General features: G+C 52.6%; 1 protein-coding gene across 3 annotated transcripts; it reads right to left on the bottom strand.

The window, feature by feature from the left end:
* GHRHR (growth hormone releasing hormone receptor) lies at positions 6201 to 23319 on the bottom strand. 3 transcript variants are annotated; one of them, XM_005679238.3, is made up of 14 exons: positions 23093 to 23319; positions 19034 to 19136; positions 18799 to 18906; positions 17948 to 18045; positions 16733 to 16830; positions 15901 to 16033; positions 14337 to 14490; positions 13996 to 14056; positions 13337 to 13406; positions 12377 to 12468; positions 11787 to 11916; positions 11038 to 11079; positions 8920 to 8993; positions 6201 to 8176 (listed from the first exon to the last, which is right to left on the bottom strand). In XM_005679238.3, the coding sequence occupies exons 1-14, from the start codon at positions 23147 to 23149 to the stop codon at positions 8173 to 8175; spliced, it is 1224 nt and encodes a 407-aa protein (XP_005679295.2). In that variant the 5' UTR covers positions 23150 to 23319; the 3' UTR covers positions 6201 to 8172. The 3 variants fall into 3 exon arrangements, with proteins under 3 accessions (XP_005679295.2, XP_017902603.1, XP_017902604.1); XM_018047114.1 differs by lacking the exon at positions 11038 to 11079; XM_018047115.1 differs by lacking the exons at positions 18799 to 18906; positions 19034 to 19136; positions 23093 to 23319 and adding an exon at positions 18257 to 18493.

Here is a 24587-nt window from a genome sequence, read left to right as displayed (position 1 = left end):
CTGCCTCTCAGGAGGACTTCTGTGACTGCTCTGACCCCCACTGACCTCTGACATTTAAACCCCCACAGTCCTGCTGGCCTGAATCCTATATGCCTCTATCCTCAGGATGTGAAAGTGAAAGTGCCAACCACTCAGTGGTGTCCCACTCTTCCAGGCTCCTCTGCCCGTGGAATTCTCCAGGCAAGAATACAGGAGTAGGTAGCCATTCTCTTCTCCAGGGAATCTTCCCAACCCAGAGATCAAACCCAGGCCTTCTGCACTACAGGCAGATTCTTTGCTGTCTGAGCCACCAGGGAAGCTCCTGGTGTGCATTCCACCCAAAACAGGGCTTAGGTCTCCACTGTGAGAACGCCAGGACACAGGCCTAGCAGGAGAGTGTGGAGGGGATGAAAACTCTAAGGATGAGGCTAGGGTCAAGGCCAAGATTTCTGCAGGTTGAGGGTTGAGGATGGGGCTGTGGACAGAGTCCGTTCTGCCTGCGCTGAGCCAGCTAGTATGGGGGGCATTTACTCCCATGGCCAGCCCCCACCCCACGGAGCTCCGGCCGCTGGGCTGAGACTGGCCCTGGGCTGCTTGCCTCCTGCCTGACTCCACAAGCACTCAGTGCCCGGGAGGAGCCCTGCCTGGCAGAGATCTGTCCAGTGAGAACCCAGAGTTGCTATGTGCCAGCACCATGCCAGCTGAGCCCTGGGCCATGCTGGTGCCATGGCGATGCCACCACCACCAGCCTTTCCCAGCCCCGTAACCATGGGAATGTACACGGGGCCGCGGCTGCTTATGCAACATCTCCGAGACTGGGAAACGGACTGCCCATCAACCTCATCCTGCCTGCCAGCCCGCCCTGCTCCCTGGGAAGCCGGCAGACAGGCTCCGTGAACTTGGATTGTGCTGTCCCACCTGTCATTCCCCAGACTCCCTACACACACACACACACACACATACACACACACGGCATCCTGGCTGTGGCAGGGACACCTGGGGTAGAATAATCTAGAGAGAAGACAGTGAGGAAAGAGAGAGAGAGACATACTGAGGCAGGTGTGCAAAGGGAACCAGGATTCTGACAGAGCAGGCAGCTGGCCATCTGGATGCAAGTGCACAGCTCCAGCCACCTCCAGCCAACCCTAGCCCCAGATGTCCAGTATCACAGAGACAAGCCAGCTGCCTAATGGGTTGGTCCTTCACTTCCCACAGCTGGAAGCTGGAGCCCCATAAAGTGGAAGAAAGAGACAGAGAAAAACAAAAGGGCAGGAACAGAGGGAGAGAGACATGCACACAGAGACGGGGTGGGGGGAGCCCCAGAAGAGAAACATCCACACCAGATTCACACAGATGAGGGAGACACTACAGACCACCCCCTTCCCACAAGAGCCCCAGACATCTACGGCTTTCGGCTTCTCGCTGTTCTCCAAGGCCCTGCTCTACCTCCCAAATCAGTCCTGCTCCTCATGGTTGCAGGGCCCAGCTGCTGGCAGCCCCGGAGGATGGTGAGGGCGTCACAGGACACTTGGGCAGGACCGGGACACGCGGGCTCTGGAGAGGGGGCAAGCGCCCGGGTCTTCTCCCGCCCGCTGCCCGCCCTGCCCGGTCCGCTCCATCTGTGGCTTTGTCCTGCATCTCCCTCCAGCATGCCCTGTCCTCCTCACTGCGTCACCCCTCCCTGCCTGAGCCCCCTTCCGCCATCACCAGCCTTCCCTCCTCCCTGGAGACTCTGGCTCCAAGTCTTCCTTCCCCTCCATCCGAGCCTTTTTCCTAGGTGACTGTGATGCCCAGGCCTACTGGCCAAGCGGCCCCTCCCATCCTGCACCACCCTGTCCTCCTCCTCGACTCACAGCAGCTCTTCCCCTGCCCGGCGAGGAGCCCTTGCCCTGGGTACAAAGGGCAAGGCAGGCAGAAGCTTTGGACCCCTCTGACTTTGTCATCTGTCCTTCCAGTTCTCAACATCCCCACCCACACAGCTAACACTTCCATACCCTGGACCTTCCGTTCACTGTCCCCTCTGGCTCAGATCGCAGGGTCGTCAACACAAACCCTCATTTGCAAACATGGCCTAGAAGCCACTAGTGCCTCGATCTTCTGGGCAAAACCACACCCTCAGTAAGGCTCCCCTGGGCCTTCCCTGGGCCAGATACTCTCCTCGGGGGAAGTGCCGTCACTCCAAACTCACCTGCCCAGCTCACCACACTTCTTGCCAACTAGTTCCCCCACCTCTGCCACTGCTACTTCCCACCTTCTGCCTTCTCCTCAAGATGCCCAGCTCCCCTCCCTTCCCCCGCAGATCACCATGCCTTCAGAGTGAACGGCCAGCATTCCACAGCCATCCACCCCTGCCCCTCCCATCGCCTGCACCCACCACATCCCCAGGGCTTCCCGGGGGGCACTAGCGCTAAAGAACCTGCCTGCCCACACAGGTAGACGTAGGAGACCCGGGTTACATCCCTAGATCAAGGAGATTGCCTGGAGAGGGAAGTGGCAACCCACTCCAGTATTCTTGCCTAGAGAATCCCATGGGCAGAGGACCCTAGTGGGCTATAATCCATAGGGTCACACAGAGTCCGATATGACAGAAGCAACTTGGCACTCACACACCACATCCCCAGGGTCAGGGACCCCCTTCCCCAGATAAGGTACCCTCGTCTGGGTTCGGAGACTACATTTTCAGTGAGCTCACTCCACAACGTGCCCTCCCCTTATCCTTCAGTGATTCCCACATCCAGCTCATTAGCATTTATCCAGATTATCTTCTTATAACAAACCTCCCTACCATGAACCCCACATTCCCCTCCCAAAACCCTTTCAGCTCCCCTACCCCGCCCCAAGCCAGCTTGGTCTACACATCCTGACTCTGTGCCCTCACGGCTCACTCACTTTTTAACACCCTCCCATCTGCTTTCCAAGTCTTTCCTCTGCCCCAGACGTTCCTGCCCTGAGCTGTGCTCCCAAGTCCACCAACGAGTTTGCAAGCCCAGTCTCAGGTCTCAGGGCTGCGAGGCAGTGCTCAAAGAGTCCCCAGTCCCAGTCCATCTGGATTTCCTCCCAGTCTAGGGCTGTCCCCTCCAGTCTGCTCTGGAGTTTCCTGCTCCCCACGGGGATGTTCAGCAGCTCTGTCTCCACTACTCACTCTCACCCTTCGGGAGTCAAACACCACCACCGATATTCCCACCGCTCAGGAACTCCACTCCAGAGCCAGGTCTGTCTTCTCAGCTCCAGCCTGCCCTCTAGCATCCAACTGTCTCCCATGCACCCAACACCGGTCTTGCTCACGCTCCTAAGATGTGATCTTCCTCCTAAAATGTGCTCTTCTCCACCACAACCTGTTTCAGAAGAACCTTCCTGGAAATCTCCCTTCCCTTCACCTCACATATTAACTCATCACCCAGTTAGACATCTTTACTCTGGCCTAATCTTTCCTACCACCATCCCCTGAGCCAAGCCTCCCTTTTCAGCCTCCCTGCTTCCAGCTGAGGTCTCCACCGGAAATTCAGTCTTCCTATCCAAACCAGTCAGAGAGATTATTGCAAAATTGGAAGTCTCATTACATCACACATTTCCAACAGCTCTTGAGATAAAACTTCCTCAGTGTGATTTCACTGACCCTGCATGAGCTGGGTGCTGCCCAAACTTCCTCATCTCAGGCTTTTCTCATTCCAATAACCACAGTAGCTACTTTCAGTTCCTGCCAAATGACAAGCTCCTTTCCACCTCAGGGCCTTCGCACATGCTATTTCCACTATCTGGGATTTTCACCCACTTTCTTATCCAGCCAATTTATACTTGCGGTCTAATCTCAGCTTGCATGGCACTTTCTCCAGAAAGCCTTTTTTATTTAAATATTTTTAAAATGTATTTATTTTTACTTGAAGGATGATTGCTTTACATTATTGTGTTCATTTCCGCCAAACATCAACGTAAGTATACATATGTCCAATGGACAACAGCCATAGGTATCCGATGTCCCCTCTCTCCTGAACCTCCCTCCTACCTGCCTCCCCGTCCCACCCCTCCAGGTTGTCACAGAGCAGACAGCCTTTTTTTAAGGAACTCGCCCAGGCTAGACTTGGTCCTCTAGCTGCTGCTTCTTTTGGAGCTCTGTTTCTCCCGAGTACACCATTATCATGCAACTGTTTGAGCTGCATGACCGCCTCCCAGTGCTGGACTCTGTCACGTCCGTGGCCAGCTTATTCTGAATGTCAGTCTTATGTCTGAGGAACTTGTGACAGTGTGCAGACTCTCTCTGGGTAGAAGTCAGCAGGGGCTCTCTGGCACCCCCTGCCACTAGCAGGCCAAGGCTGTGCGTCAGAAGTAGCTCTGTGGGACTTGGGTTTGGAAGAGAACACCAAGAGGAAGCCAGGTGCAATCGAGCTTTTGGTAAGCAGGCCAGTGGAGGAGTTCGGCTTTTCAGGACAGCCGTGTTGGGTATCTGGCATTTTATCCCCAGTGTTACTGGTATGAGCAGCTGTGTCTACAGCCAAAAGCGGTGGAAGGGGGAATTCGCCACAGTGGTCCCCTGGTGGGGCATGGGCACTGCCTCTGACTCCTCTCCCTAACATCATTGACTACATCATGTTTCTACTCAACCCAACCCAAGGAGTTCTATCTTCCGACCCATATCCTCCCAAGCCAGACCCTAAGCCCCTTGAGTAGGGTTGTTCTGGAGCTGTTTGCAGCTGTGTTTCTAGGCTCTACAAGTTGTCTGCCACCTAAGCATGTACTGAGCAAATGGGTGGCCCTGCGGAACCCAGCACTCTAACAGGAATGCCCATGAATATTCCTGGGGAGAAAAAAGTCTCTGTCTGATGCCCACCATCCTGTCCTGCAGACCCTTCCTCCAAACATTGCTACCCAACTTGAGATCAGCCACATTCTTGTTTCCTGCCCAGCAGATGGTGGTGCTTGGTCTTGTGGAATTCTAGAGTCTATACAACCAACCTGAGTCCCCTCCTCCAGGAAGCCTTCTTTGACTGCTCCTGCCCTCACCAACGCCCCGTTCTCTGAGTTCCTACAGCTGAGAAAATGTTAGCCCTGCACACCCATTCTTACATCAAGTTTTATCCTTGGGGATAGCTTCAACACTCCCGAGGGCTCCCCTGGGACAGGGAACAAGCCCCTCATTTTTACTGTCACTCTTCCTTCCCACAATGGAGAGGAGCACCGGCTGGACACAACAGGAAGGAAGGAGAGTTTCTTCCTTTCCTTTAGAAAATGCCTTTCAGGACCTGCGGAGAATACGGCTGGAAGGAAAATGCTGCAGTGGATGATGGGAAATCCTACTCTTCCTGCGCAGAACCAGCGGTCCAGGGAACCCCTACGCAATCTGCTGTGAATCCTGTAGGGAGACTCCAGTGAGCACTCCTGTCTCTTCAGCTCTTATTCTTCTCATCAGCTTCTTAACTCCGCAAGACTGAGGTGAGAAGGGCTTAGGGGTATCGCATTGCCCCCTCCTCCAGGAGCCTCTTGTTCCCCTATGCTGGCCAGACCAGGAGCCCCTTTCTCCATCAGCCCTGCGGGCTTACTACGCCCAGGCCAGCATCTCCATCATCTCCAGTGTTGGGGCCTCATCCAGGAAGTTCTGTCAGCCCATCCAGGGTTCTTCACTGCAATTGTTCTGCCATCTGGTGGCCAATTTAAGCATTGCTCACCTCAACCTTGCCTGCAATTCAATTTCTCTTTCGTAGAGAACTCAGAAGCCACTTACTGACCGACTTCTTTCCCCATACTGATGGGGATGCTGAGGTCCCAAGAAGGGAGGGGTTTGCCAATCAAAGGACATACATAAGAACCCTTGATACAGTCCCAGTCCAGGGATTCTTGTAATGGAAGAGGCTAACAAAGTGGTGGGAATTTGAAGCTCCAGTAGAAACTGGAAGGAAGCAAGAAGTAGGCTTCAGGCCATAGATGAAGCCTCTAAGGAAGGAATAGATCATTCACAAAGTGAGCTTCTGCTTCAACCACTGTTTCCAACTGCTAACTAACCTCTACTTAACACCAGTTAAAACTTCAGGAAACCACTGTTTGACTATTAAGCTGATGAAGATACTTTCAATGGCAATAATCCAGCAGAGAGACCATCACGTTCACACCACTTGTGCAAGAATACACTGAGTCAACTTTTCTGGGAGGCAGTTTGCCAATAAGATTTTTAAAACTTATCACCTGCATTGTATTGGCTAAAAAATTCTATGTTTATGGGTTTACTCCAGTGTTTTTATTTTTTTTTTGAGTTGTACATGAAGAATTATATGCAAAGAAGTTTGTCATCACAACTATTAAGAAATTAGAGGCAAGGTTCACCAATAGAATATTTGTAAAACACTTATTGGTTAAATAAAGAATATTAGATACATGAAATAAAACTGGAAATACTGATGCTTTAAAAAGACTACTAAATAGGCTTTACAAACTATGAAGCAGAATATAGGTCTGCAAGAGTTCTGCAGCAACGATTTGTTTACTTTTTGAATAACAATTTTATTGAGATATAGCTCACACGTCAAAAATTTTACCCTTTTAAAGTATATAATTCAGTGGTCTTCAGTATATTCACAGAGTGTGCAACCATTACCACTTTCTAATTTTAGAACATTTAATTCCCCCTAAAAGAAACCGGTACCCATTAGTAATCAGTTTCCATCCTCCCAACCCTAAAAACCTCTAATTTGCTTTCTGTCTCTATAGATTTGCCTATTCTGAGTATTTCATATAAATGAAATCATATAATAAATAATCTCTCGTATCTAAGTCACTTCACTTAGCACAATATTTTTAGGGGTCATCCATGTTGAATCATGTATCCATATTTCATTCCTTTTGTTATTCATTGTATGGATATATCACCTTTTATTTATCCATTTAATAATTGATGGACAGCTGGGTTTCCATCTTTTGGTAGTTATGAGTAGGGCTGCTATGAATATTCATGTATAAGTTTTGTACAGGCATGAGTTTTTCATTCTTTTGCCTATATGCAAAGTCACATGGTAACTAAATGTTGGACTTTTCCAGGAACTGCCAGACTTTTTGCCAAAGCAACTGTACCATTTTACATTTTCACCAGCAAAGCATGAGAGTTCCAATTTCTCCACATCCTTATGAATACTTGTTACTTTTTTTTTTCATTTTAGCCACTCTGCTGGATATAAAATGCTATCTCATTATGGTTTTGATTTGCATTTTCCCAATGACTGATGACACTGAGCATCTTTTCATGTGCTTGTTGTCCATTTTTATATATCATTTATGTTCATTTTAAATATAAGACATGACAGAAATTTATGAACATATCATGATCTCACAATGTTTCAAGGAAGCAGAAGAGAAAAATATTTCAGGAAACATACAAAAATACGAGTGGTGATTGTCTTTGGGTAATGAGATTATGACTGATTTTTTAATTTGATGACTTTTTTTGGATATGGGACATTTTTTAAGGTCTTTACTGAATTTGTGATAATACTGCTTCTGTTTAATGCTTTGGTTTTTGGCTGTGAGGCATGTGGGATCTTTGCTCCCCAACCAAGACTAGGACGTGCACCCCTGCATTGGAAGGCAAAGTGTTAACCACTGGACCGCCAGGGAAGTGCCCACTGGCTGATTTTTATTTTCTTTTAAAATCCCTTCTATATCTCCTAAATGCCCGGCAATGAGGATGAACTACTTTTCTGATTTGAAACTAAAGGAAGAAAAGCATGTTGCCTTACTTCGGGGGCAGCACTTGGGCAGAGGACTTGGGAGGAAGAAGCAGGCTGGGGACACAGGAGGGCAAGCAACGGAGAAGACATAAGAGAAAAACCTAGAACTGAGGAACCTCCACCCTACAGAAAAGCAAAGAGAGAAATTCGAGCATTTTCCAGAAGGCCAAACCTAAAAGGCTAACAGGCACAAGAAGAGAAGAGATGCTCGCTCATTAGTTATCAGAGGAATGTAAATTTAAACAACAAGGAGATGTCACCGTACACCCATTTGACTTGCAAACATTGAAAAGCTGGGTAATGCCAAGTGTTGGTGGAGCTGCTGGTGGGAGTGGAGATCTCGCTGGCAGTTCTGGAGTGCAATCTGGAAACACTCTGTCGCGTTAAGAAAAGGCATATCGGCTGAACTGGCACAGCTTTCACTCCCCAGAATGTGTCCCGATGAAAGGCTCCCCGGCCTGGGGACGAGAGGGCACGTGAACAGTCACCTAGAGGCAGGGGAAGATGGGATGGTCACACGTGGCTGGTGACACCATGTGGCACCATAAGGCAGTCAAAACAAGCCACCAGATGGGCACATGGCAACACGGGTGGCTCTCTTGAAAGTACTGTGCTGAGAGGAAAAACATTAGAAGCAGGATGAGGCATATAACCGACAGCATTTATGTAAATTCAAAGTACGGAGACACACAACACTACGTGTTTTGCAAGAACACAGAAACAAGTATTCGCATTTAACACAGTGGAATGTTTGCCTGTAGAAGAGGGGAATGGAAGCAGAGACAAAAGAGAACATACATATTTTTTAATGAATTAAATAAGAGACCGTGCACAGACCGTGATGGGGATGTGACAGGAATGGAGATGGCATAAATGCACACCAGCACCAGGGTCCGAACAAAGCTTACAGGTCCCTCCCCCGCAGAGGCGGACGGGGTCACTCTAACGCAGCTATGCGTTTACAGGTTTATTGGCTCTTCTGGCCTTGGGCTGTGGCCCAGATTCTAGGAGGAGGGACATGAGAAGAACAGGAGCGGACACACAAGGACCCAGGAAAAAGAGTCAGGAACGAGACAGGAAAGAAGTGCTGGGTGGAAGCATGAGGGCTCCCATGGGACCCTGTGGAGGGTGGTAGACCCAGGTAGCTGCCCAAGTTCAGGTGTGGGCTCCAGTCACAGGCTGTGACCAGCCTAACACACAGATGTCAGCACCTTCACCCTCAAGTCCTCACTTGATATGAGTCCTCCGGGCTGGCAGAAGTTCAGGATCGTGGCCGTGCCATCTCCGTGAGATCTCAGTCCTCACCTCCAAGAACAAGAGGGAGGGTGTTAGGAGGGTCCCACTGCCAGTTCTTTATTCAGCCCCAGTGGGGTTAAGGGTGCCAGGGGAGGCCATGCAGGAGAAACTGAGACAGGGGTTTCCTGCAGCAGGAGAAGCTATGGTTGGCCACAGCCACAGCTAAGTACTACCTCTAGAGGATACTACTTCCTCCTTCCTGCAAGTATTTCTGACTACTCCCTTTGGCTCCTTCTCTGTCTTTTAGTACTGCTTTTGTCTTGGCCCACTTAAAGACAATTATGGGTGTTTTCTTGAGTTTCTGGCCAAAAGATAAGTACTCTGTCCTCTCCAAGTAGCCCAGGGCCCATGAGCCATTACAGGCAGGTATGGAAGTCCTGTGTTTGCTCCCAGTTCCCAGATAAGTCTGCAGGAGACTCAGAGAGGCTAGTGGGAACAAAGAACATCAGAGGAGAGGGAGCCAATAAGAGACAGAAGTGTCAGGTAAGGGGTAGCAAAGCTCCACAGCTGGCAGACAGGTCTGTGCACCCAGGTCTCCAGCAGAACAGCTGCTGCTGCTAAGTCTCTTCAGTCGTGTCCGACTCTGTGCGACCCCATAGACGGCAGCCCATCAGGCTCCACCGTTCCTGGGATTCTCCAGGCAAGAACACTGGAGCGTGTTGCCATTTCCTCCTCCAATGCATGAAAGTGAAAAGTGAAAGTGAAGTCGCTCAGTCGTGTCCGACCCTCAGCGACCCCATGGACTGCAGCCTACCAGGCTCCTCCGTCCATGGGATTTTCCAGGCAAGAGTACTGAGCCCACCATAAATCCGTGGCCACTAGAGGGAGCCCAAGAGTCTGCCCGTGCACACAGCCGAAGGACCTGGTTGTCGCGGGAGCTGAGTTAAATCCTCCCACTACTCCCCATATAGCAAGTCTGTCCGAAGGGAAAAACATGAAGTGTCTTCCAGGTTTGATGTTATGATTTACTCCTCTCTGCCATATCTCCATAATTCTACAAGTGCACTGGCACCATCTATTCGGTCTAGAGGGACTTTGCTGGTGGCTCAGACAGTAAAGAACCTGCCTGCATGGAGAGAGTAACATGGAAACTTACAACACCGTAGGTAAAATAGGTAGCCAATGGGAATTTGCTGTATGACTCAGGGAACTCAAGCAGGGGCTCTGTGACAATCTAGAAGGGTGGGATGGGGAGGGAGGTTCAGGAGGGAGGCCTGATGGGTGTACCTATGGCTGATTCTTGCTGTCTGACAGAAAAAAAAAAAAATCTGTAAAGCAATTATCCTTAAATTAAAAAATAATAAAGTGGCAAAAAAAAAAAAAAAAAAGAATCTGCCTGCAATTCAGAAGACTTGGGTTTGATCCTTGTGTCAGGAAGATCCCCTGGAAAAGGGAATGGCAACACATTCCAGCATTCTTGCCTAGAAAATCCCATGGACAGAGGAGCCGCAGGGGAAAGAGTCAGACATGACTGAGCGACTGGCGCAGGACAGGGACATTCTGGCTGTTCATGTGTGTGTACGCCTGTTTGGTCTGCTCTTTTTGCGTCTCTCTCCTCCAGGTGGTCTCTCTCAGCACCCCTGCCTCTGCTCTCCATCATCTTCTCTGTCTTTCGCCTGAATCTATTTTCCTAGGCTTTGTGTGTCTACCTTAGACTTTGTTGTTTCCTCTGTGTCTTCTCTCTGTCTCTCTAGGATCTGACTTACTCCTTCCCCCAACTCTCTCTAATGTTCAATTTTAGGAATACAGAATGGAGGGACCCCTTTTAGCCCCTCAGCCCCTACATCCCTCTTCTAAGCCCTGAGAGGCCTTTTCTACCTCATGATGAATGGATAGTAAGCTTCGCCAAGACCAGAGGAAGGATGGACAAAAGACGTTCACAGGAAGTATTCAGGTTAAGCTTGATGCAGAAACTCAGGACAGATTCCCACAAGGATTGCAGGACTCAAGTTATGGCCTGAGGTGGGATTTACAGGGGCTGGACAGGAGGGAGGCAGGCTTAGGAGTGGTGGGAGGAAAGGCTTAAAGAATGAGGATAGTCTGAGTCACATACCTCTTGGTTGAGGAAGCAGTACAGGATAGCAACAATGAAGCCCTGTGGGGTCAAACAGAAAAGACCCCATCACCCTGGCCTGGCCTCAGATGTCTGTAGTCTTCTACTACCTTTTCCCCCACCCCTCAACAGGCTGTGACCTGGGCCAGGTCTCTGGAAAAATGCAAAGTAGACGTATTCATCACATTACTATCTGCCAGGCATATTGTCATATGTAATTGCCATAGCAAGCATTCAAAAGCTTTATCATTGGCCTGATGGCCCGTTTCTCTGATTTTATTTATTTCTGCATCCCCCAGTATTGAGCACAGAGCCTGGCACATAATAGGTGCTCAGCAAATGCTAAATTTGTGAGATGATTAGATGGCATCACCAACTTAATGGTCATGAGTTTGAGCAAGCTCCAGGAGTTGGTGATGGACAGGGAGGCCTGGCGTGCTACAGTCCATGGGGTCGCAAAGAGTTGGACACGACTGAGCAACTAAACAACAACAAAATGTTGAATAGAGTGGACGGATGGATATACGGAAGGATGGGTAGACAGAGTCAGGGAGAGGTGCATGAATAGATAGGTGGATATAAAATAGCAAACAGAGGGACTGTGGAATAGATGAATACGTACCTGGAAGGAAGAATAACCAGTCTAGTCACCCTCATCTTCCATGAAATCAACCAACCCTGTGGACAGCAGCACTCCCCTCCCACCCAAAGACTCAGAGGGAAGGAGAGAGTACTGTGGGGACTCTCACCTGGAAAGAGCCCAGTCCCAGTTCTAGGGGGAGGCGGATGTCCAGCCCAGCACTGTCAGGCAGGAAGTTGAAAATGACATAGTGGATTCCAAACAGCGGAATGAGGAGAAGCGTTGACTTAGAGAGACGCCTGCAGAAGAAGACAAGGCCTGGATTCTGCTGTTCTCTCTCTCAGATGCTCTGGTCTCAATTTAACCCAGTCAAGTCTATGTATCTTTCAAAGTCTAATTCAAGGACACCTCTTCCAGAAAGTCCTCCCAGATTGTACTCCAACCCCACGATCCATTTAGAAAGGATCTCCTTCCACAAGCTCCCGTAGAAATTGATCTCCTCACTCATCGCCCACAATGTGGGTTGCTAACTGGCTGTTCGGGACCCCCATTCTTCCTATATTGTGTTCCACTGGAGGGCAAGGACCAGATCTATTCTCTCTCTGGGAACCTGGGGAGAAGCACGGAACCAAGATGATGGACACCTAATCGTGAATAAAAAAGAACCATTTGACTCCTGCACCAGTTATGTCCCCAGAATTTCCTGAAACACATAGACACACACCCACATGCACACACACATACACACACATATGTTACCAGTACTGAGGCTGGGTGTGGAGGCTGCCCTGAGTTGGCTCCAGTTTCCTCAGCAGGATACGGATAATATTGAGAAAAAGCCCAAAGTTCACCTGGAAATGGAGGTGCAGGAAGATGGAAGGCAAGTGGCAGGAGTGACCCAAATGGCTTCGGGTAGGACCTCTTTGGGGACTAGAAACCTCAGGTCTTTGAGGGCCAGGATGTGCAAGTCATTGCTCGCGACCTTGTCACCTGGAGACTGGGAGGTCCGACATGGTGCTCAGGGGATCCTGGGCTCAGGCCCTCCTCCAGTCCCAGGCCAAAAGTGGGAGGTCATACCTTTTATCCTGCTTCCAGCACCTCTCAGGCTCTTCTAAAAAGCGTGTGGCCTTCACTTGCACAATTACAAAATCGACAAAGATGTACGCATTCACCCAGGCCATGCAAATCAGTCCTGGCTGCCTTGCCTTGAGTGTGGGCAAGGTAGGGGTTTCAGCTGCTGCTCCTTCTACACCCCCAGCCAGGCCTCACTGCAATGGTAGGTGATCCGCAACCAGGCCACCAGACTCACAAAATTCTGAGTTAGAAGAAGCCTGAGCTCTGATTTTTCCAATGGGCTATTCATGGGCTTCCCTTGTGGCTCAGCTGGTAAAGGATCCGCCTGCAATGCGGGAGACCTGGATTCGATCCCTGGGTTGGGAAGATCCCCTGGAGAAGGGAAAGGCTACCTACTCCAGTATTCTGGCCTGGGGAATTCCATGGACTGTATAGTCAATGGGGTCACAGAGTCAGACACGACTGAGCGACTTTCACCACTGAGGTCCAGAGAAGGCCTCACAGAGCACATGTGGCTGAGTCAGGCTCGAACCCAAGATGTCCAGACTCCCAGCCTGGAGTCATGTTTCCTGCTGCGTATGGCTGCTCGGTAGGCCCAGGGAGATTGGCTGAATAATGCAGAGGACACTGGCCTCAGGCACTGACCCCAACAGAGAGGACGATGGGTCCTTTGATGATCCACCAGTAGGGGGAGCTGTCGTCCAGGTCCCAGCACCTGAAGAGAGAGCAGGCCTGGACTGATGGCGGGGTGGCGGGGGGCGCAGATGCTGGGAAGCCCTTTTCTGGGGTACCCCTGCTCCTCTCTCCTCTCTTCCCTCTACCTACAGCTCTAGGCTCCTCCCTCTAGAATTCTATCCTTATAGCCTCACCTTACCCCCAGCCAGCCTTATCTCCTAGGGACATTTAAGCCCTTTCCAAGGGGACACCCTAATTCAAGAGGGGCTCACCCTCTCCCTTCACCAAGGTGGGTGAGTTTCTCAAAAATCAGTCGTGTTTGCTGCTTTCTTGTGACCCCAACACTTCCCCTGTTCTGGAAGGTTCCTACTTACAGCCTCTATCCCCTGAGATCCCTAAACCTGAGACCCTGTGCCCCCTTGCTGCCCAGGCTCAAGCCTCTTCTGTGTTATCCATGGACTGTGCCTCCCACTCCTCCCCACCCCCCACCCAACCCTGGGAGTTCCTGAAGTCAGGACCAGGGACCCCCTCCTCATCCCAGCCTGGAGGACAGCCTCATCGCCCAAGCATCCAATCCACACCCCATCAGGACCCAGTACAGGTGTGATGAAGGGATAGCCCAAACTCACGCAACATCTTCAAAGGCCAACTTGCAACCCACCCACATGCTGGTGAAGAGCAGAGGAAGCCCTGTGGGGGTACAGAAAAGACATGAGTAAGGGTCTGCATCCTGTGCCCACCTCCCACCACCACCACCACCAGTCACACAAGGCACTGTGAAGGCAGGACCCTGTGAGAGCCCCGGGGCAGGGGACCTGGTCCTGATCTCAACACTCGCTGCACGGCTACAGCCATCCTTCCCCTCTCTGGGCCTTGGAGTCATCATGAGTGAGCTCCCTGGTCATCCCCAATCCTCCATCCACCCCACACCCCCTCTACCATGGTGCCCAAACCAGCCCTCTGTGCTCACCCCAGGCAGCAAGAACCAGCCACCAGAAGACCCTCCTTGTGCTGGGCAGTGTGGAGGCTAAGAGGCAGGTCAGGTACACAGCTTCTGCCAGCAGCCAGCTGAAGTTGGTCATGGTAGCGAAATGAGAGGCGGTCACAGAAGCCTTGCACAGGACCTGTGGGCCGGGGCCTGGGTGCCTCAGAGCCAGGACGCCCACCGGAGCCCCCTCAAGCTCCCTACCCCCAGTCTCTTCTACTTCGGGCTACCGCCGCGGGGATGTGGCAGTATAACGTGGTGGTGAAGAGCACAGATTCGGGATCCAGAGAGCCTGGCTTCAAGTTTATCATCTGGGTAACCCAGCCACACCTTAACTTTTCACATATAAAATGAAAAACTTCCAACCCCTAACTCATGGTCTCATCATAAGGATTAACTGGAAACCCTGTATACAAATTGCTACTATTTTCACTGACACTAGCTCGCCATCCCTCCCGAGCACAAGTCTGCCCCTAGAGCTGAGGCTAAGGAACGCAATTTCCTCTTGCAGAGCTCCACCCTGCACAGGTACGCGCATGCGCGCATGCGTCACTCATTCACTGAGTGGTTCTGCTCATCGGCTGGGTGGCAGAGCGCTCGACTCTGAGCTCAGAGGCGAGGGCTCTGAGCGCTTGGCCCCATTCCCACCACTCAGCAGCCGGGGTGGCCTCCCAACTATCCCTCATCTACAAACGGAACTAAAACGAAAATATACGTAGGAAAGAAAACGAGACAATGCATGTGAAGCACTTAGCATAGCGCCTGGTGCCCAAGCGCTAAGTGTATATGCTGCTACTGTTTCCTACATTAAGGAATGCAGGTCGGCTGTTGGTTTGTCCATTCATGTATCCATTCATTTCCGGTACAGTGTCAGGAAACCTAGTAAGAGCTGCCCACACTCAGCCCAGCTTCTTTTAGTTTTGGTCTCCCCTCATTTGTCCACCTCCCCACCCCCATGATGGCTTCCCTGTTTCCTGGAGCAGCCCCAGCTTCTCCTGTCTGTGAGAGCTGCTTCCCCCTGGTCCTCCCCGCTCCCTCCCCATCACTGCTGCCCGTTCCCCACTCCCCAGAGCTCCAAAGCCACCTCCTCTCTAAAGCCCTCTCCTGTTCTCTCCCAGCTTTCGGCTCCCTCTACCCGGTGGTCCTGTAATCTGGTACAATCTGTCCCCTTAGGCATCCTGGGTGCTTCTTGAAGAAAGGACCTGGCTTTGTCCAGCCCCTGACACCCACACCCAGCACAGACCGAGCCCAGAGGAAGTGTGAGATGGAAAGCATGAGCGGAGTGAAATGTGCTCTAGGTTGGGCTCTGGGATGGGGAATGAAACCAGAATACAGAATATGGAGCAGAGAGTGGAGCAAGGGAATGACGGGGCTGGGCGCAAGAGGATTTAGGACTTGACCCCAAGGAGGGGCGGGAAGGGGGAGGGGTGCTTTCCCGCTCTGTCCTTGGCAAAGCCAGAGCCCCGGGGTCAGCCCACTGGACTGCACAGGCTGACATCTCTAATCCAACCTCCCTGCCCACACCAGCACCCCCACCCACGACTGTTACAGTGGAGAAGCTGCAGTGGTCCATGTTCTCCCGGTGGAAGAGGGTGGCGTCCTTCAGGAACACAGCTGCCGCCTTGAGGATAAAGGTGGTGAACAGCTGGGTGTGGATGTAGTTCCTGGGGCAGTGGAGCCTCCTGGAGGGAGTGGGAGGGGTGAGGAAAACAGGAGGCAAGGAGGGAGAGCAGGCTTGGGGAGGCTGAGCACGAGGGAGGTGAATCACATGGTCTTGGACTGGCTTTTATCAGATTGGATCCATTGCACTGAATGTGAGGCTTCAGCTTTAACCTTGTAGGACAGCCAGGCTCAGTGCAGGTGAGGGGATGGAAAACATCAGTTCCTGCCTTCAGGGAGCTCATTATGTGGAGGACAGAGGCAGAAAAGACAGGGGACCCCCACCCTCCACCCCCGGATAATCAAAGAAACAAGGCTCATTCCCAGGAGACAATAGCTCAGGCCAGGCTGGAGAAGGCTTTAGGAGGGCAACAACCAAAGGCTGGAAATAGTCAAGAAGGGCTTCACAGCTTCACAGAAGAGACAAAGAGGATTCTTTAAGGCATATGAGAACTGAGCTTTGAATACGAACAGATTTGAGGGGTAAAGGAGGCAGGCATTCCAAGGAAACTGAATAAGTTCCCCAGAGCAAAGATGTAGAGGTGGGAGCAATCCTAGGGTTTAAAGGGATGGGTCCACCCATGGGGAAAGCGAAAGGAGAAGTTAAAATGGCCACAGCAGCCCTGGGAACGTCTTTAACATCCAAGTGGAAGATCAAGTTTGGTGCTGTGGATGACGGGGAGGCGGGGAAGGTTCTGGAGCAGGGAATGAGGATGGCGAACCTGAGAGCGACCAGGATGATGATGGCCACTAGGAGCGCTGCAGCCGAGACGCTGTGGCCCATGGTGTAGACGATCCTTACCGCGGAGAAGTAGGATTTCTGGGGAGGGTGGAGGCAGAGGGAATCTCAGCAACGGGGCCTCTGAGGAAAGGGAGGCTTGACCATCAAGCAGGTGACGCTTTCAATTCTACCCCCAAACTGTCAGTGTGCGGGCAGGGGTATCTGTGGGGACCAAGGCAAGCTCCCTTTGGAGTTTGTTTACAGCCTGTAGGCTAGTGAGCGAACAGGACAGGGGAGGGAAGTGGGGGTGGGGGAGAGGATGAGGATCAAGATGCTTAACTCTAGCTGCTGCTGGGAGATGGGGGGAAAGAAGCTTCCACAGAAACTGTGCGTCCCTGGGGAGTGACAAAGCTCAGGAGGAAATTGGGCTTGTTTATTGACATCCAGCTTGCTCATCAGCTTGGGAACACGGCATCCTCAAATAAACGGGACAGCGGGGACAGCTTCAAGGCTGAGCTCTTTCCACAAACAAGTATTTGAATCAATCAACTCAGCCTGGACCCCGGAGATGGAGACAGAAGGTGTAGCCTTGCGGGGAGGGGATTGATCGGGGACCCAGCTCCCCTGAGGGATGCAGTCAATCACCCTTGACTGCCTCTCCCTGACTCAGTCTTTTTATCTGAAAGACTGTCAGACTCATGCTCTGCCTTCAGGGCTGGAGGGAGAGAGCTATGGGGTTATGGGAATGGAAGCGACCTGCCAAGGCACTGCTCAGTTTGGAAGCATGGAGTGTGCTGCTGGGGTAGGAGTCACTTCCTTCACTGGGTTTCCCTCGCTCTCCCACAGCCATGCACACCACTGCACAGACTGAGGACCAGAGAGGGCAGGCAGCTTTTGCAGTGGTCCTTGCCCAGAACAACTCAGAGCCTTTGTTTCCAGTCCTGGAGCCTGGGCACAGAGGGTGTCGAGGAGACACCGGCCAGGTAACACTGCCCAGCCTGCCTTCTGCCTCCCTCTTCCTCCCAGCAGCGTAGCCCGCCTGTCGCTCTGGAGCAAGTGAACACTTGCTCTCTTCTACTTCTCACTCCCTCTCTTCCAGCCATCTTCCAGAAGTGAGCTGTCATTCACATTCCGACCCGCCAACTTCAGTGGAAGTGGCAGCCTCTGCCATTGTGCAGTCTACCAGCCACACAAACATCCGTGACGAGCCTCTCACCTCCTCAGTCAGCAGCTCCAGGGGCACAGGGCAGGCCTCGGGATAAGGCGGGAAGGGCTCCGACCAGCCCGCAGTGGTGCAGTCCCTCTTCACAGCCCCTAGGAGGCAAGGGAGCCGGGGAAGCTGAGATGTGATCAGGACGACTCCCCCCTCTTCCCAGGAAGGTGGGGGAGCCGGGAGCGACCCTGGTCGAGTCTGCAGAGACAGCTCATCTCTGCAGCAGAGAGAGGGGAGCCTTTTCTCCAGAGGCCTGGTGTCCTGCCTGCTTGGGACACCTTCTGGGACCTTCCTTTCTGGCCTCAGACTCACCTTCTGTTAATTGAGAGCTTCTGTTTCCTTGGAGCAGAGTAGCGAACTTGGTCCCCAGCATCCTAAGGAAAGGAGGCCCTCTCTGCCACCGGAGGAACCATCCACCGCAGACACCCAGGCCAGGGAGGTGTGGCAGAGCATGGCTGCCCTTCCGCCCTCCCCCACAAAGCAACTGGTAGCACCTTACGGGGAGACTGACTCTGCCTCTCCACCCCCGTGGCCAGTCCTTCTCACACCTCCTGCTCACACCCAGAGAATAAGTGTTCAGTGCCTGACCCCAAGCACAGCACTCCCAGGCCCAACCACACCCTCTGCAGCCAGCGCTCTTGCTCTCCCCAGGTCACAGGAGGGCAGGAAGCTGAGTCTCAGGGAGGGTAACTGACTCATCCAAGTTCACAGAGAAAGACAAGAAAGGGTAAGGAGGTGCTCAATCCAGGTCTGCCTGACTCCAAAGCCAGGACGTGGCCACCACATTCTGCCACCGCCTGAGGAAACCACCTCACCTCAGCTCTTCCCCCATCTCCACCGCCAGCACCCCTCACCTGGCTCCAAGCTGAAGTGAGAGAAGAAAGCCGGGCAGGGGAGGCTCACCCACTCTCCGGAGCCCGCCATCGGCCAGCACAGCAGCCCGTCCCAGATCCTGGGGCAGCCTAGACAGCGAGGTGGGAGCAGGAGGGACTCAGCCCAGGGCCAGGCTTGTCCACCATCCTGAGCGGTGAGACTGGAGGAGATGGAGAAACCCATGACGAGCCACCTCCTCCCTCCCCAGCCCCGTACCCAAGGTGGAGTTGGGCATCCCTTCAGCAGCTTGTAGACACGCTTGCTCGTCCTCTCTCAGCTGAGTGATGACATCACACTCTGGGTGCACGTGGCCCAGGACCTGCGCAGCAGAGGATGAATGTCATGAGCCAAGCCAGCCGTGTGCTCCTTCCAGGCTTGCTGGTCAAATGACCTGAGGACAGAGGTAAAGCCTGATTCATTTCCACGGCTGGGCTCTTAGTTAGGTACAAGGACCAGGTTCATCAAAGAAACGCAATGGCCATTTGGATGAAAGTCAGGCAAGCAGGGAGGGAGGGAGAATAGATGGAGATTTGGACAAAGGCTCCCCCTTTTCAACTCATGGAAGTCAATTCTGAGACACATTAAGTAAAAGTCTTCAGAGGATGGTACGGGGGTGGTCAGCTCAACAATGCAGCCATTCAGTGGCTTTTTTTTCTTTCCATGAGTGAGGTGAAGGAGCAAATGAATAAGTCTTCATGGATGAATGAATGAATGGGTAACTGTGTGGCTGGCTGGTAGAATGAGTGACTATACATACAAAATACAGATAGATGGACTTCTCAGGTGGCGCTAGTGATAAAGAACCTGGCTGCCAGTGCAGGAAATGTTAGAGATACGGGTGAGATCACTGGGTCAGGAAGATGCCCTGGAGGAGGGCATGGCAATCCACTTTGATATCCTTACCTGGAGAATCCCATGGACAGAGGAGCCTGGTGGGGTACAGCCCAAGGGGTCGCAAAGAATCTGCCTGAAGCGGCTTAGCACACATAGATAGATGGATGACTGGATGCATGGTGGATGGGTGGGTGGATAAGGGGATGGGATGCACATAGAGATGGATGGGTAATGGATGATAGATGGAGGGATAACTGCTTTGATGTGTAGCCCAACAATCAGGAAGAATTAGGTTTTAGGAATTTCCCAGAGCCTGGTGCCCTGGGAAACGATCTGTGGATCATTCACAGGGAATGATCTCTGTGATCAGCTAGGAAACAATCTGCTTTTCTGGAAACCCTCTAGCAGTATTTCTGAAAGTGTGCCTCTAACCCAGCCAGAGATCAACTGCAGTGGAGCCAAGAATACGCAGAGATTTATGGCTGGATCTGGAGAAGGCAATGGCACCCCACTCCGGTACTCTTGTCTGGAAAATCCCATGGACGGAGGAGCCTGGAAGGCTGCAGTCCATGGGGTCGCTGAGGGTCGGACACGACTGAGCGACTTCACTTTCACTTTTCACTTTTAGGCACTCCAGTGCATAAAACCCACTCCAGTGTTCTTGCCTGGAGAATCCCAGGGACGGGGGAGCCTGGTGGGCTGCTGTCTATGGGGTCACACAGAGTCGGACATGACTGAAGCGACTTAGCAGCAGCAGCATGGCTGGATCTAGGACTTCCCATTTTAACAAGTTCTCCAGGGAGCTTGAGTCAAAGGCAGGAATTCTTAACACCTCTCCCTCCCACTTCCCCAGACTGGAGAAAAGCTGACCATCCAACAGGGCACAGCCCCACACAGACACATGTGAAGGAACTCAGCTTTACAAGACATGCTCCTTACACTGTGAACATGGATCCACAGCCCACGTTTGAATCCAACATGCGCATCAAATTCAATCAGTGTAGATTTCTGTGCCCAAGGATTTACCAGGGAAGAGTGTGGTGAGGAAGGGAGTTAACACTTGGTCCTAACACATCTAATACAAACTGAGCAAGGGCTGGGCAAGCACTATGAGGGCATGGCCCCTCTCACAAGGACTGAGGAGGTGGCATTTGAGCCGAACATTTGAAGAGAAAGGAGCATATTTTTAGAACGTGCCCAGACAAGAGAGTGGGCAGATGTACCTGAGCTGCGTGAGGGGAGAGCCCTGCCTGTGGCCATCCTCACATCCACATGCACACACACAAGCCCCCAGTGTCTGGCACAGAGTCCATGTCGGCAGGTGGTTCATTAACTCCTAGTGTCCTTTGGCAGGAACCCAGGCGCAGCAAAAGCATAGTAGGTATGAGACAGTGGCTGGGATCAGAGACTTCAAACACTAGAATGGGAGCAGTCGACAGTAGGTGACCACGTGGAAGGGACCCAAAGGCCAGTGGGCTAGGAGAGGACCTGGAGACCCTGACCAGTAAGGAGGGTTACCCCCAGCAGACCCACCCCTGCAGGGGAGGACACCCCAGTCCTGGCTGGCTGACCCCACTCCCCCAAAGCCAGCTTGGGCTCAGCTCTGCCATCTCCTGCCTGGGCCCTGGGACCTCACGATGCAGATTCCACCTGCAGCCCGGGCTCTGGATCTCCAATCTGGAAACACCTCTTGGCTTCTTCCCAGGACTCAGTGAGCCTAGGGCCACCTCAGAGGAGAACCCCAGTCTTACCTCCCCAACATGTCCACACAGCAGTCTGATTGTCCGCAAGGGGGTAGATGGGGAGGGCGGGGCCTGATATGAGACCATGGGCTCCATCTGCCCCCCTCCCCCTCCATATCTACAATCCCATCCTTCCCTGAGACGCCTTCTCAGGGCCTGACTATGGGACCACCAAGGCCCCTGGTGGGAAGCCTCCCATCAAAAGGAGAAACAGACAGCCACCACACTTCCCAAGGGAAGAAAAATTCAAGGAAGCTCAACTCATGACCCAGATGTGTGGTCACAGGTGGAAACTGCTAGGGGTGAGAAGACGCGGATCATTCCAAGACTTATCCCAATACTCCGGTTGGATCCCCAGCTCACTGTGGGACCAGGGATCATCTGGCCCACGTCCAGGACCCCACTCCTCCTGAGGGGAGACTGTCATCCTGCATGCCTTGGCCTGGCTGACCATGGCTACAGCTGACCTGGGCTCTGTGCAGGACAGAGGCCACACCAGGAGACTGGGGTTTAGTGCTAACCCTGACCCTGGCACCAGTGACTGAGTGACCCCCACAGGATCTCAGTCCCCCTTCTAGAGTAAAGCATTTCCTGTGGGGTGCACACAGATGAGAGGGAGGAAGCCCCACTCTGTGCAGCGCGGGGAGGGAAATAGAAGTCACCCATGATGCACCGCAGGCCCAGCCTCTGGCAAGTCAGACCCTTCTCCAGGCACAATAGCCCGGGGGGGCAGACGTTATTTTCTTCCTTTACAAAAGAGACAAGTGAGGCTCAGGAAGGGACTTACCTAGGTCACGTGGCGAATTCACAGCACCGGTATCCAAGCTCAAAGTCCATGCACAGAGAGCAGGTGTAGCCCCGGCCACACATACACACTCACACATACATACACTCACACACATGCACACACATTGTCAAACACACACACACTCACACACAAGCCAATGGAGGAAGAGGGCAACCTCAGTCCTGTGAGCTCACAGGAGACTCTGGGAGCCACAGCTTCCAATCTGGGACTGTGTCTCCCATCCTGGTCCCCAAGTCACTGTCACTTGCATTAAACTCTGGGAAAGTACACAAAACATTCAGAGAGGGCCCCTCCTGGCAGCCTGCTCCCTAGCCTTCTAGGCCTCCGGACTGTACCTGATTGTGGAAAGCTGCTCAGGGCCCAGGGTGTGCCCTGCGAGGGAGAGGCTCCCAGATGTTGGAAGGGGGAGCAACTTCTCACTTACTACCCAGACACACTCAATCCCTGGCCACACCGTCTTCAAAGGAAGCAACTCAATCAAGTGGCTTCAGGGATCGTGAGGACTGGGAGGGCTCTGCAAGCTTGTCAGAGAAGGAGGTGTGGAGAAAACTCAGGGTGTGAAAGGGAGGCAGAGGTACTGTTTTAGGACAGAGTCTTGCGGCCCCGAGGGTGCAGACAGGCCCTGGGGGATGCAATGGGCAGTTGAACTCAGTTCAACTCCAGGAAGGACGTTTTGCTGTCAGAGGTCCCCAGGGATGAGCAGGCTGCCTGGGAAGGGAGGGGGAGGAGACCTGGGGACCGCAGGTGTCAGGAGTTCTCCAAGCCAGGCCACCAGACTGCTTAGTAGAGAGACTCCTGCGCCGGGGAAGGGCAGTGGGCCCCAGGATGGCCCAGCGGTTCCCAGATCTCAAGCTCAGTGCGGGGGCAGGAGGGTCTGAGCTGGCTACTCACGATTGGCAAGGGGCCCAGCAAGCAGAGGACGCAGACGCCCCACACCCTGCTGCCCATGGTGGGAGCTCGGCGACGGCTGCCTGGGTCAGCCTCGGTGGCCCTGCGCTCCTTCCACTGTCCCCTGTTGTCACTGCTGCCAGCACGGCCTCTGCTTCTCCTGCCCAGCTGGCTGTCTGCATAGACAGGAGCCAGTGAAGGGAACAGAACCCACTGAATATTCACCAGGATTACGGAACACCGTGCCCAGCTCCGCCACAGGCTCAGGGTAGAACTCTGCATTCCCGGGGGGAGGGGTTGACTTTGTAAGTCTGCCCATGTCTGTCCTAACATTACCAAGGTCGCAGACAAATGGCAGCCACAGGACACCTCTTGCCCCAGTAGGTCAATATTCTTTATAATTTTCTTCTCTGAGCCCAGCCCTCTGAGGCTCCACCGTGGAAAGATTCCCCCCAAATGAAGGAGACTCAGCAAAGAAGAAGGCCTGAGTTCACACTCAGGGAGCCCAGTTTGGTTGTGATCTCAGCCTCATCCACAGGCCTGAAGGATGGGTTCGGAGCCCTGGGGACCCAGCAGAAGTGGGTAGGGTGTCAGTAGAGTCTGGAAAATAGGAATCTTAGAAAAGGAAGGGCAATCATGAAGTCCCCATGCACCCCCATGGGCTGGTCATGAAGATAGTAGTTTCAGCAAAACCTTGTCTCTATTCCCAGCAAGGATACCAGTCTGGATGGCGAGGTGAAGTCTGAAGAGACCCAGGCTCTGGACTTTACATGGGGGCTTGTCAAAGTCTCTTCAGAAGTCCGTATGGAAACAGGGAAAAACAGGAAGCGTGCAAGAAGATTCACGTAGCTAAGCCATCCTGAGTGGGGCAAAACCAGTGTTATCAGGGGCAGAAACAAGAGAACCTACACAGCAGCTCAGACTAATTTGAGTATTCATTACTCTGTCATTTTTATTATAGTTTCAGACTTTAAAATGAGGGATCTCAGTTGGCCAGGCTAGAAACAGTGTTCTAAATTGCCCAGAACCTTGCACAGCACTGGGGCGTCTGGAAATCGCATTAGATCTTCAAGCGTCCCGAAGGTGCCAGTACCCGGCAGGCCCTGCCATCTGTGTGTTGCTGCTGCTGCTGCTGCTAAGTCGCTTCAGTCGCGTCCAACTCTGTGCGACCCCATAGATGGCAGCCCATCAGGCTCTGCCATCCCTGGGATTCTCCAGGCAAGAACACTGGAGTGGGTGGCCATTTCCTTCTCCAGTGCCTGACAGTGAAAAGTGAAAGTGAAGTCGCTCAGTCGTGTCCGACTCGTAGCGACCCCACGGACTGCAGCCCTCCATCCATGGGATTTTCCAGACAAGAGTACTGGAGTGGGGTGCCATTGCCTTCTGTGTGCAGGTCTGCAATCCCAGAGCTTGTCAGGCGGGACTCTGACACACATGTTTCCAGCCTGACGCCAATCATGAATGATGGAGCTCCTCGTCCCTGCCACATCTGGACTGA

Source organism: Capra hircus, chromosome 4, assembly GCF_001704415.2.
Source record: "Capra hircus breed San Clemente chromosome 4, ASM170441v1, whole genome shotgun sequence".
NCBI lineage: Eukaryota > Metazoa > Chordata > Mammalia > Artiodactyla > Bovidae > Capra > Capra hircus.
Note: the sequence above shows the minus strand (reverse complement) of the source record. Positions and strands in the feature narration are given on the sequence as shown.